At 45.2% G+C, this 13763-nt stretch overlaps 1 protein-coding gene across 12 annotated transcripts in view; it reads left to right on the forward strand.

Annotated features, from left to right (window-relative positions):
* SMARCA4 (SWI/SNF related, matrix associated, actin dependent regulator of chromatin, subfamily a, member 4) overlaps positions 1–13763 on the forward strand; it is a 98151-nt gene that overhangs the window by 70701 nt on the left and 13687 nt on the right. For 4 of the 12 annotated variants that reach the window (XM_063119092.1, XM_063119093.1, XM_063119094.1 and 1 more), the window contains exons 23-29: positions 425–511; positions 1454–1500; positions 2267–2433; positions 5995–6158; positions 8929–9156; positions 9668–9745; positions 12952–13170. In XM_063119092.1, the coding sequence (XP_062975162.1) occupies positions 425–511; positions 1454–1500; positions 2267–2433; positions 5995–6158; positions 8929–9156; positions 9668–9745; positions 12952–13170 (990 nt within the window). Of the gene's footprint in view, positions 1–424; positions 512–1453; positions 1501–2266; positions 2434–5994; positions 6159–8928; positions 9157–9308; positions 9408–9667; positions 9746–12951; positions 13180–13763 lie in introns of all 12 variants that reach the window. The other 8 variants (XM_063119084.1, XM_063119086.1, XM_063119085.1 and 5 more) reach the window with 3 other exon arrangements.

Genomic DNA, 13763 nt, shown 5'->3' on the forward strand with positions numbered 1-13763 from the left:
CTCATTTTTGAGATACTCCATGGAGACACTTTTGAACTGCTGTTGCTTTATTGACGCCACGATGCCACGCAGTTACATGATGAATTTTGCGAAGTCGTGGAAGTCTGCACACCTTCCCCAGATTCTTTTCCAACTTTCTTTGTTTGGTGAAAGCTACTGCACAAGCGCAAAACCAAAGCCACCCCCTGGGAAATAGAGCTTAAGAAAGTTGCCTTTGGCAAAGTCTTGGCCATGATTCCTTGACGATCCTGTTTTTTTTTCTGTGGCTTGATCCCTAGTCAGAAAATAACACTCATGCTGAGAAACGTGGCGTTGTAATATGCCATTAATAGTTTATCCTCTTCAGTGTTTTGCACACACTGATATCTTCAGCTGAAATTTCCTAAGGCAGAACGTTTTGATTAGTGCTGTCTTAATCTTGCAGGGCAAAGGTGGTACGAAGACACTCATGAACACTATTATGCAGCTGAGGAAGATCTGCAACCATCCATACATGTTTCAGCACATAGAGGTAAAGAAATGGAAGCATTTGTGGTGAAGGTATTTTCAGCCTGTTCTATGTAGTGACCAACGAGGGCCACTAGGAGTGAAGATGAAAATGCCAGAAGTATCAGTGCGTGGATTAATTGCTCTGCAAAGCAACTTGGGCATGGGGTGTCTTGTAGTTAGGTTAACCCACCACTCCTCGGACACTCCAGCCCATGTGTCTGTTGGACAGCTGCACAGAGATTCCCCCAGGCACCTGTCTGGATCTTGCTGCTGTTGCTTTCCATGAGAAGCTGTAGCTTAGGGTAAATGGTTATTAAAGATTATTTTGGCAGGAGTGCTATCCTTTCTCCAGTCCTGCCTGGCAACTGAACCAACAGTTACAGTTCCTTCTCCAAACTGACTCTAGTAGCGTTCTGCTCAGAGTCAGGGGGAATCCCTACCTCCTTCTTGACTGTTAGCAGTTGGATATTTCCCTAGGCCCCCAACTTGTGACACACTTGTGCATTCTGCAAGTGACTTGCCCCTGCTTCAGCTTCACTCCACAATTTGAGAATCTAAAGTTTGCATGTTTGGGTGCTTAATGCTGTGGTTGTATGTAGTATGGCACTTACACTAAGAGTTAGACTATATGATGATAGGATGTTGCAGTACTAGAATCCACGAGCATTTGAAATGAAATCCCTTGATATTTGCCTGTTTTGTGCTTCCGCAGATATTCACACCTTGTCTCGTAGAAAAAGCTTTTAAAGCCAACCAAAATATCTCTTTGTAGAGCATTTTAACCGCCTTAATTTAAAAATAGCGAAAAGAGCTATTGCATTAGCTGCTGTGTTAATTCTGTGTAGTGCAGTCCCTCCAGGCGAACAGCAATCAAAATTCTGCCAGTTTAGAGAAAACCGTTTCTGCAGTTGCGTTGGGCATGCCTTCTTCAGCCTTATATTGGTTTTTGTGCATTTTGTTGCAGGAGTCATTTTCTGAGCACTTAGGCTTCACTGGAGGTATTGTGCAAGGGTAAGTTTGCTGCGCCAAAGTATTTAGAGAGTATGGTGTGTTTCCTCAGTTGGTGGCTCAACAAACTGAGCCAGTAAGAAACCTGAAGAGTTTTCTTGTGTAATCTCTGAACACCTAATGCTGAGAGCTGTTGTTTTCATGACCTGTTTATAAGCTTCCAGAGGCAATTGGCTGACCGCTTTTGGGAATACAAGCCAGCAGAGCAGTTCTTAAGTCTGGGACTATTTCTGTACGCTAGAGTAGTGGTTTCGAAATGATGCTCTCTGAGGCCCTGGGCTTCCTTAGACATTTATCAGAGAACCTACAGTTAGAAGATCAGTAATGATGGACAAACTTTCCTGGAAGACAAGTTATCCATCAGTGCCAACCTTTCCCTGCAATGTACAGCCTTAGGGGAATGTTGATTATGTGCTAGAGTCACATTGTCAATTCACAAAGACCCAATAGACCAGGCTTGTATATCCTAGAACAAGGGTAGGCAGAAAGCTGATCTCCAGATGTTTTGGACTTCACCTCCCAGTATTCCTGATCATTGGCCATGGGGTTTCAGAGTGTTGAAGCGCAAAGCATCTGAAGATCTAACTTTGGCCCACTCCTGTCCTAGAACATGCCTCAGAATCCTCTCAGAACATACAGGTCTTTCATGGCAGATACACAAGCTCTTTTCAGCAGATAGGTCGATGTGGAAAGGGGACCTTGAAGCTGTTTGAAAACTATTGTGCTAGAAGAAAATAACTTCTTTCGTTTCTTCTCATGCATGATCTAGACTTGACCTTTACCGTGCTTCAGGGAAATTTGAGCTCCTAGATCGGATTCTTCCCAAGTTACGAGCTACTAACCACAAGGTGCTGCTGTTCTGTCAGATGACCTCCCTCATGACCATAATGGAAGATTATTTTGCTTACCGTGGCTTCAAATACCTCAGGCTAGATGGTGAGTTTGTCATATTGTACTAATTTTGCTTTTGGTAGACAGTTGATCAAATTCCCTGTCATCAGCTAGTCTTTGTATAACTTCAGTTAGGCTGTGTGTGTAACTGTAAAAGAAAGTGGAACATCATAACTTTGGTTCCTTCACATTGTGCTGCAGCATGGATGTGTAGGAAGTCATAGAATCATAGAATAGCAGAGTTGGAAGGGGCCTACAAGGCCATCGAGTCCAACCCCTGCTCAATGCAGGAATCCACCCTAAAGCATCCCTGAGAGATGCTTGTCCAGCTGCTTCTTGAATGCCTCTAGTGTGGGAGAGCCCACAACCTCCCTAGGGAACTGATTCCATTGTCATATTTATTTATTTATTTATTTATTACATTTTTATACCGCCCAATAGCCGAAGCTCTCTGGGCGGTTCCCAAAAATTAAAACCACAATAAAACACCCAACAGGTTAAAACACAATTACGAAATACAGTATAAAAAGCGCAGTATCATACTGCTCTAACAGTCAGGAAGTTTTTCCTGATGTCCAGCTGGGATCTGGCTTCCTTTAATTTGAGTCCATTATTCCGTGTCCTGCACTCTGGGAGGATCGAGAAGACATCCTGGCCTTCCTCTGTGTGATAACCTTTTAAGGATTTGAAGAGTGCTCTCATGTCTCCCCTCCATCTCCTCTTCTCCAGGCTAAACATGCCCAGTTCTTTCAGTCTCTCCTCATAGGGCTTTGTTTCCAGACCCCTGATCATCCTGGTTGCCTTCCTCTGAACACCCTCCAGCTTGTCTGCATCCTTCTTGAATTGTGGAGCCCAGAACTGGATGCAATACTCTAGATGAGGCCTAACCAGGGCCGAATAGAGAGGAACCAGTACCTCACGTGATTTGGACGCTATACTTCTATTAATGCAGCCCAAAATAGCATTGGCCTTTCTTGCAGCCATATCGCACTGTTGGCTCCTATTCAGCTTGCGATCTACAACAATTCCAAGTTTTTTGAGATTGCATTTAGTTGCTTTTAGATTTTATGTTTTTGCCCTAGGAGGCCTCTTTGATCAATATGGCACAAGCAATAAGAAAGAAAGGAAGGAAGGAAGGAAGGAAGGAGTTTCAAACTTTTGTCATGGAGTTGCTATTTCAGAGGCAGACTTGATTCATTCTCTTTTCTGTGCCAAAAACCCTTTTGACATTTTGTCATTGCTTTGAGCACTCTCTGTCTCTTCTCTGGGTGCATAGATTGCCAATTATAATTGTGGCATTACATCTGAAGAATGCTTTAATAAAAAACGATCGCTCTGACCACATTATCATTTCACTTTCAAATTTTAGAGTGGCAACAAGACTCTGGCAAGCGGCCTAATTTTCTTGGTTAGCTGCTCCCTTGTAATAACTTGCCATGTTCATCCCTCCAACCTGCACGGGTCACTTTTCCCCAATGATTTCTCTCGCTGATGGCTTTCCCTTGCAATGATGGATCTCTTTTGGAAAGCGATCCTGAAGAAACATCGATTTAACAGGTCGCATGTTTAAAACAGTCTGAGAGATCCATTCCTCCGTGGCAAGATTGTTTTAGCACATTCCTGCTGTATTTGTTATTGTTCACTCATGCTGGCATTTATTGCTCCTGTCTTCATATGTTTCGTTTTACGCTCTTGAGAGTTGTTTCTTATTCAGTGATACGGGGCCCGTTCACACATGATGTTCCCCCAAGCAGGTCTTGAGTTCACTTCCACTCACCTTCTAACACTTCACATGATGAGGGAAAGCAGTGTTTACAGAGTGTCTCCAGGTGAATGCCATGATGAGCTTTTCTGCATGAGGCTGTTAATTCATTGTGTATACTTTCGGTTTTGTTGCAGAATTGAGATCCAAATGCTACACAAAGCGCATTTCTTTTCCTGCTTTCCTGCTACATATCCTCTTGGTAGTGCTGTGGTTTAAGCCGAATAGCGCAAACACACAAGTGAAAAAAGCCTTTTCTTTCACTTTTACAAACACCACATTTTCCCTGCTCTAAAAAAAGAACAAAAACTCGCCGAAAGTGCTCTTTAGACACAGAAGCAAAACTGGAGGGTCACAACATTGCCTAAAGAACCCATAAACAACTCTGAATAGGGATTGATGTACAATAAATGTCTCATGTAGTTCAATGTCTGAAGTAACTGCAATCTAATATGGTGCAGTCACCTAATTTTCTGAACATATGACTCCACCATCGGTCAAAATTGAGGGTCGGCTTACACTGTGCTTATTTACAGAGAAGGTTAGTTTTTTTTTATTATTACTATTTATTTATTTATTTATCATACTTATACCCCGCTCCTCAGCCAAAAAAGGCTCTCAGAGCGGCTTACACTTAGCAAAAAAGACAGTCCCTGCCCTCAGGCTTACAATCTAATAAAGACGTGACACACAAGGAAAAGGAGTCAAGGAGGGAGGGAGGGAGGAGAGAGAGAGAGAGAGAGTCCAGCAGGAGCAGGCCCCGATGTTACTTCTGCCTGCTCCTGTCCCCTCGGTCCTTCTTCTTCCCCACAGGGCCAAGATGGCAGTTTGCCCTGGGGGGGGGGAAGAGTCCAGCAGGAGCAGGCCCCGATGTTACTTCTGCCTGCTCCTGTCCCCTCGGTCCTTCTTCTTCCCCACAGGGCCAAGATGGCAGTTTGCCCTGTGGGGGGGGGGGGAGAGTCCAGCAGGAGCAGGCCCCGATGTTACTTCTGCCTGCTCCTGTCCCCTCGGTCCTTCTTCCAAAGATGTATCCAAAGATGATGGACATGGTGCACTGTGCAAGACAGAAGCCTGTTTATGCCATCAGCATAAGCTTTATTTTATATGTGTGATTGCTACTTCAGGCTGTATTTATCAGCCTTGGAGGTCTGGCAGACCACGTGACGAAACTCCCCTGGCAGTGCTGCGTCTCCCATGTGGCTGATGCAGGAACTTGACAGATGGTCTAACTGCCTCGTGTGACATTGCTGGCGGTTGCGTGGTGCCCCAATCATACAGAAGTAGCAAGCACAATAGTACTGTGAACTGGGCTTTCCAGAGGCCGTAGCCCGTCTCACTGGTTTTGTTGATGAATGATAGAGGAGAAAAAGAGGACAGTGCCTTTTTACTGCAGCTTCTGCCATTGGTACATGGCTGCACGTTCACGTCTCTTATTCCCCTCTAATCCCCAGTTTTTGGAGTACAGAAGTAGTAAGAGACAGCATTGGGAGAAAGCATCAATACCAACTCCTCTGTCCTCTCTTTTTTCTTTTCTTTTTTTCTTTCCCCCCTTCTGAGACAGGGTCTGCTAAGCCAAACCACCTGATTGTTCTCTGATTGTAAGTTGCATTTTGTAACATCATTAAGAGCTTAAACACTGAAATTGACATTCAAGCTCTCCAGATGTCATGATTTTGGAATGTAGCTATTTCTCAACTGTGTTGGTGCCTAGTGTAAAATATTTCCCCCCTGAACCAATGCTGTGCTCTTCCAGAGTTCTGGAGTTCCTATGATGATAGCATTTATATTGAAAGAGTATATTTGTAGCAGGGGATTCAGACCCTCTCTTCTCTGGACTTTTAAAGGGACGACTAAAGCAGAAGATCGTGGCATGTTGCTGAAGACCTTCAATGAACCAGGCTCTGAATATTTCATTTTTCTGCTAAGCACCCGAGCAGGGGGTCTGGGACTGAACTTGCAGTCTGCTGATACTGTGATAATTTTTGACAGTGACTGGAATCCTCACCAGGTAACAAATAAATCTATTACTGGGCTACAGAAAGAAGGATTTTGAAGTAAGACTCCAGGGTAGAGGTGATAATGTGGAGTTGGCAGTGATAAAAATGTAGTAAACCTGTCATACCTGAAGAAAGGTTTTTTTGTGTCTTGCTCTAATTTGGTCATCAGTATACATAGAACAATTTCTCACGAAGGAGATTTGGATTATAAATCTTTTAGGCATGACAGTTGGCATTTCTGTATTGCCTAAAATCATTAGTGAGAATTGAGGATCCCTTGAATCTGATAGGTGGTGGACATTCATTTTATACCCAACATAAACTGCTTGGTGACTTCCATAATGGATATATTTTCCTCATTTTTATTTTTATTTTATGTATTTATATATTGCCTTTCTACCGAGGCACCCAAGGGGTGGTTTGCAATGTTAAAATACTAAAACAAATGTTACAAAGAAAGATAGAACAGAATTCCCTCAGGCCAATTCTCTCAGGGTGCGGAAGTGTTAAGTAGTTCCAGGAAAAGTGGGTGGAGGAGCTTCGCCAACAGTTTTTGCAGGCCAGCCGATGGCATCAGTCCCCTAGCCTGGGCTTCTTCATTTCTGCCTTGCATTAGGGCTCAGAGATCTTAAATATCCCCAGGGAAGATGGGGGAGGAGCTACCCAGAGCAGGGGTCCTCAGAGGGTGCTGCGCCCCCCCACCCCCCCAATGTAGACCTTTTCCTTGGTGCCTGGCAACCTCTCTGCACGTCCTGATTTTGTAAAAGATTTTTGGTGGGGAGACAGGTGTTCTGCAGACTGAAGTGCAAAGCCTCTAGTGCCATCTTTATTTCCAAGAATGCCTCTGGGCCCAATGAGGGTCCCAGATACATTCTTGGATGATAAGAAAAATGCCTTGGAGCTGAAACCCAGCGCTTCATTTTGAAGCATCCCCAACTGCCTGAAAAAACGTAAGCTGGATGTGGCAGAGAGTGTCCTTGGGGGATAAAGGGAGTAGAGGAGAGTGACAGCTGAGTATTTTGCCGCGCGTGTGTGTCTGTTTTTATATAGGGGCAGGGTATTTGTAGTGTTTTGTGGGGGCAAATACGTGATTTGCTTTTGGGGGCTCTGATCCCACTTCTGCCTTCTACTCAGTATCTTGGCCAAGTTACTTGCTTCTGAGCCTCGTCAGTTTGCATTCTGTGAAATGGATGTTGGGGCAGGAAACTGTGGGTTCACAAGTGTGGTTTTGTGTTTTGGAGCTCCGACTCCACATCTGCTTTATATTTAGGTTCCTGGGTAAGTTACTCTTCTATCAGATTCATCAGTTTGCCTTCTGGGAAATTGCTGTATTGTGAATGAACAAACCATCGCCACCACCCTGCCCTCAACAGATTGTTTCATATATGTTTCTGCCAAGTCATTCACACAATTAATACTTAATGTTAATTTAATTAAAGGCCAAAATCCTCTCTGTGTACCAAAACCAAGGGTGATGTTTGAAGCCAGGTAATGCTTGTTTTAGTTAGCAAACGAGGATAAGAACGATGGTTTCTCCTGTGACGATTTAGACATCTGCTCAATGACTTTCTGAGCAGTCTGTTTATAGTACACGCGTATTGCAGGTGAGCTCAGAAAGTCAGATAGCCCTGGAGAATGAGTTGCGCTTGCCTTCAGCTGGTAGACCAGGACACACTACTGGTTCATAGCCTGACCTAAGGTGGGTTGCAACAGCAGCATTACCACCATAGAAACGCTGGGTGTTAAATTAAGGGAGTCCCCAAATGTTTGAGATAAAGGTAGATCTGGGTCTGAAAAGCTCGACAATTGCTGATACAGAAGTGTCTCACCAGTAGACACCCCGGATACAGTAGCTTTTCCTTTTATTTATTTATTTATTTATTTATTACATTTTTATACCGCCCAATAGCCGAAGCTCTCTGGGCGGTTCACAAAAATTAAAACCATGATAAAACAACCAACAGGTTAAAAGCACAAGTACAAAATACAGTATAAAAAGCACAACCAGGATAAAACCACGCAGCAAAATTGATATAAGATTAAACTACAGAGTTAAAACAGTAAAATTTAAATTTAAGTTAAAATTAAGTGTTAAAATACTGAGTGAATAAAAAGGTCTTCAGCTGGCGACGAAAGCAGTACAGTGTAGGCGCCAGGCGGACCTCTCTGGGGAGCTCGTTCCACAACCGGGGTGCCACAGCGGAGAAAGCCCTCCTCCTAGTAGCCACCTGCCTCACTTCCTTTGGCAGGGGCTCACAGAGAAGGGCCCCTGTAGATGATCTTAAGGTCCGGGTAGGTACATATGGGAGGAGGCGTTCCTTCAAATAACCTGGCCCCAAACCGTTTAGGGCTTTAAATGTCAATACTAGCACGGACCTGGACTGGCAGCCCATGAAGTTGTAAAAAGACTGGCGTGATGTGATCTCGCCGGCCAGTCCCTGTTAGTAAACGGGCTGCCCTGTTTTGTACCAGCTGAAGCTTCCGGACCGTTTTCAAAGGCAGCCCCACGTATAACGCATTGCAGTAATCCAAACGAGAGGTTATCAGAGCATGGATCACTGTAGCTTTTGAAGCCATCTAACCCCAAGCACAGCGCTGTCTCCAAGACAGACATCCCCTACATTGAAATGTTGTGGATTGAGTCCTTTTGAGGTCCTGCATTTAAAAACAAAACCGAGCTGAGCTGAATTTTAATCCCTCTGAACAGTGAGAGCATTCTCCCCACCCACCCACCCACCCACCTACCTACCCTGGCCCTCCCTCCCTCCCTTCCTCCCCCAGGACTTGCAGGCCCAGGATCGAGCCCATCGCATTGGGCAGCAGAATGAAGTGCGTGTGCTGCGCCTCTGTACTGTGAACAGTGTGGAAGAGAAGATCCTGGCGGCTGCCAAGTACAAACTGAACGTCGACCAGAAGGTTATCCAGGCTGGCATGTTTGACCAGAAGTCCTCCAGCCACGAGAGGCGAGCTTTCCTCCAGGCTATCCTGGAGCATGAGGAGCAGGACGAGGTAAGGGGGCCACGGAGGACTTGCCTCCTCGTCCTCCAGTGGGCTGGAAGGAAATGGCATGAGCCCTTGTCATCCTAGGACGTGAATTTGAGTGTCAGTGGAAGGTGCTGGATTGACAGCGCTGGAGACTGAAGTCCTCTATCTATCCACAGACCAGATACAGCACGGGCAGCGGCAGTGGCACCGCAAGCTTTCCCCACACTGCCTCAACCCTGTGCCTCAACTCCGACTTGGAGGAGCCACCTTTAAAGGTGAGAGGGGTCATTCAGTCGCCGCGCCCGTCCAGTCCTTCGCCTCACTGTTTAAGTCTGTCAGCAAAGTTGCCAACTTGGCTGGTGAGCTTCTGCCACGTGGATACCTGTCCACTGAGACCACCGAGCTCATTTTCACATGAGTAGCCCAGTCAAACGTGAGATGGTAACACCACATTCGATATCGAGCTCCGAGCCCGTGAGCCGCCAGATTGGATCTTTACACACGAGTTAAAAGGGGGAATTTCGAAATCTTTCAGGAAGAAGATGAGGTCCCCGATGACGAAACGGTGAACCAGATGATTGCCCGACACGAGGAGGAGTTTGATCTTTTTATGGTGAGAGTGAATTGCCTTGCTTCTTGCATTCCAAACAGGTGGCCTTTATTTGCCTGAGTTCATATTTATTTATTTATTTATTTATTTATATAGCCCCATCAGTGTACATGGTGCTGTACAGAGTAAAACAATAAAATAGCAAGACCCCGCCGCATAGGCGTACATTCTAATAAAATCATAATAAAACAATAAGGAGGGGAAGAGAATGCAACAAACAGGCACAGGGTAGAGTAAAACTAACAGTATAAAAGTCAGAACAAAATCAAGTTTTAAAAGCTTTAGGAAAAAGAAAAGTTTTTAGCTGAGCTTTAAAAGCTGTAAAAGCTGCGATTGAACTTGTAATCCTAATCCTAAATACTAATACTAATCCTAATACTAAAGTATCCTTCAGAAGTGTTAAGTAAAAACATGGGTCTGGAAGTCAGAGCAGAAGGTAGACTCCTGCCAGTAGAGAGACAAGTAAGTGTGTGTGTGTGTGTGTGTGTGTGTGTGTGTGTGTGTGTGTGTGTGAGTGAGAGAGAGAGAGAGAGAGAGAGAGAGAGAGAGAGCACTTCAAAGGTCTGTGCCGATTCTGCCCTTGCCTTTATGAGTGAGACCTTTGGTTGGGTTTGTTCAATCAAATGGTGCTCTTGCTTGGAGTGCAAGTCCCAGCAGCAGCCCGGCAGCCCTCAGTGGAACCATGATGGGTCCCTTTACAAAAAGCAACCACTTGACAAATGTTTGGCACAGGTCTGTGGTGGTCTAGTGTACGTTTGGGAGACAAGGAAGGCTGCTGGCCTGGGCCACGCATTATGGACATGAGAGAGTGGGTAGGTTGATGATGACCGAGCGATGGCAGGGCTCATCTTAATTACAACTTTCACACAGAAACCAAGAGGACCGCAAGGTTAAACAAGCTCCCTAAGCAAGGCTTTTTGTCTCCATTTATTTGTTTAATGTATAAGTTTATTGCCTGCCCTACGACTCAGGGCAACTAGCGTGCTGCAACTATCTGCCTCTTGGCCAGATCTCGTCTCCTCAAGGGTACTGCCTGCCCCGCTAGTGGTCAAACGCCTTTCTCTTTCCTGCCAGTAACCTGAGCTCTAGAGGTAAGAACAGAACTGCCCCGTTCACACCCTCACATCCCCCGCCCCGTCTCCTATCCTCCAGTAATCATCCCCCCCCCCCCACTTCAGGGCATTAAAGGCAGAGTATGAGGAGAAGCCCACGGTCTCCGGGCTAAGCAGACCTATGTTTCCAGTAGCCACAGATTATTAGAGGAGGGGAGATTATATTCGGTAAGGGGAGGGAGGTTAGCTCCCCCCCCCTCCTTCACCTGCTAGGCTTACGCTGGGTGGGGAGCAGCTGGAGGTGGCAGCTTTCGGATAAACTACACCTTTTATGCCTTTGCTTCTGCAGTATAAGTGCACGAACATTGATATTCATATAACTAATAACAGATGTGAGGTGATTTAGTTGGTGGAGAGCTTGCAGGTTTGCATCTGCTCTGATTGGTGTCCTTAGGGAGAGGCGGAGCTCTTGACAGGTAGAGCTCAATTCATATTTTTTTTCCATTTAAACATGTGCATTTCTGTTATATAAACCCTTTTTTGTAACGGAGTTGAAATGGCTTCCTTGCTTTTCAGCAAGTTGTTGAGCATACATGCTGGCCTGCAAAACCCGTTATCTTGGAAATAGATTTCATCGATGGCAGTGAGGCTTATTTACAAGGGTATTCAGGACAACAGCCAACCTTCACCCTCTAGGCCACTGTCTCAGAGGCCGCCTTTCTAATGAAAAGCCAGTGCTCTGTGCGTAGTTTATAGTGATTCTTAGTGCCTTTTTATGTTCTAAAGCATTAGACTGTGTGTTAACACATTTTTGTTTCTAATTGTGTTGTGTTTTTGGCCCAGAATGCAGTAACAATGGGAACCTGAATGACTCTTTGGGTCCTTCTCAGGGAAAAAGCAACCCACCCACCCCATTATTTATTTAGATTTTAGCTTAGATTTAGATACACACTTCATCCTCTAGTCCCCACCACCCCAAATCTCATTCATCTTCACAAGATAAGAGATATTCACTGAGAATAAATGAATGAATCAGCAGTCTTTTTCTATTCTTTGTGCTGACCAAGCAGCAGAAGAAAACTGATAGCTGCAAAATCCCAACCGTGGTTGTAACTTCACCCATGCCGTGTGACACAATTTGCCTCCTGGACAGGGCATGCTATTGGACTCCCATCTCCATTTGGTGACAAATCCCACCCTTCTATCATGATCCCTGCTGGTGTAGCCCCACTATCTTTCAGCAGAAACATCACTCAGGTTGCATGCTGTGATTGTACCACTAACTAGGAAAAATACTATTTTTTATCCCTCACTTTCTTCTTTTGCCTCTTCCACCTGCTCCATGTCTGCCGCTGCTTTGCAAATTTTCCAGTCCCCTGACTAGTTGTAGAGCTTGCTGTTTTCAAAACCGTGTGGCTCTGAGCTTGCTGTTGTTCCCATTGGCATCAAACCGGCACGTTGCTAACACAACGCATGCAGTGCTAACCATCCTGAGCGTAGTGAATCCCCCTTAATTAACTGAGATAATAAAACTGCAGGAGGCTTCGGTATCTTTAAATGGCAAAGTGACACCAGGGCCAAGTAAATGCCTTTGAGTTTGTAACCAGAATGGCCAATGCAATATTGTTCACCATCAGGAAAAACTTCCTGACTGTTAGAGCAGTACAACAATGGAATCAGTTCCCTAGGGAGGTTGTGTGCTCTCCCACACTAGAGGCCTTCAAGAGGCAGCTGGACAACCATCTGTCAGGGATGCTGTAGGGTGGATTCCTGCATTGAGCAGGGAGGTTGGATTCGATGGCCTTGTAGGCCCCTTCCAACTCTGTGATTCTATGATTCTTCTCAATCCTCGCAGAGTGCAGGACACAGAATAATGGGTTCAAGTTACAGGAAGCCAGATTCTGGCTGGACAGCGGGGGAAACTTCCTGACTGTTAGAGCAGTACGACAATGGACTCAGTTACCTAGAGAGGTTGTGGGCTCTCCCACACTAGAGGATTTCAAGAGGCAGCTGGACAGCCACCTGTCAGGGATGCTTTAGGGTGGATTCCTGCATTGAGCAGGGGGTTGGACTTGATGGCCTTGTAGGCCTCTTCCAACTCTGCTGTTTTATCATTCTATGATATATTGCCTTCACCATAGACTGTTCTCCTTACAGCGCATGGACTTGGATCGCAGGCGAGAAGAAGCTCGAAATCCAAAGCGAAAGCCACGGCTGATGGAAGAAGATGAGTTGCCTTCTTGGATCATTAAAGATGATGCTGAAGTGGAAAGACTAACGTGTGAGGAAGAGGAAGAGAAGATGTTTGGGCGAGGTTCCCGTCACCGTAAGGAAGTGGACTATAGCGACTCGCTGACTGAGAAGCAGTGGCTCAAGGTATACATGGTACAGCATCGTTCTCCAATGATTTTCTAAAATTTTATTTCTACCTGTGTCTGTGTTGTCTGTCTGTGTGTCTGAATGTTGAGAAAATACCCAATATTGGAAGTTTTGATGGTCAGCTGAGATTGGGCTAGCAACTATTCCATTGGATAACGGCGCTTCCTTTATTATACAATCACCAGAGATATCCTAGGAAGCTATTAAATCAATGTCATTTTTTAAAATTTAAAAATTTTTAAAATCAGAGAACGTCTTAAAATAGGCATCTTCCACACCATACAAAACTTCCGTTGGGTATTCGCAACTCAACTGTGTGGAACCATGTTGCTAAACTTAAATTCAATTGATCTCCTTGACAGATGTCAAACTTTTCAGATGCAGAAAAACTACTTGCTATGCAGCTGGGTGTACCTTCTTCTTGCCTGTCCCAGCAAACATTTCATCCTACTTGTTGTTGGGCAGTGATCCAGAGATTGGGTGCTCTCCTTCTTTGGTCAGTAGGAGGACGGACTTCGGGGAGTGGGAGGTGGGGGAGAAGTAGCTGGCCCTGAGCTAGACTAGGGGGCATCACCCTTCCTCATGAGAGC

The sequence above is a fragment of the Elgaria multicarinata genome, chromosome 3 (genome assembly GCF_023053635.1).
Source record: "Elgaria multicarinata webbii isolate HBS135686 ecotype San Diego chromosome 3, rElgMul1.1.pri, whole genome shotgun sequence".
Classification (NCBI taxonomy): Eukaryota; Metazoa; Chordata; class Lepidosauria; order Squamata; family Anguidae; genus Elgaria; species Elgaria multicarinata.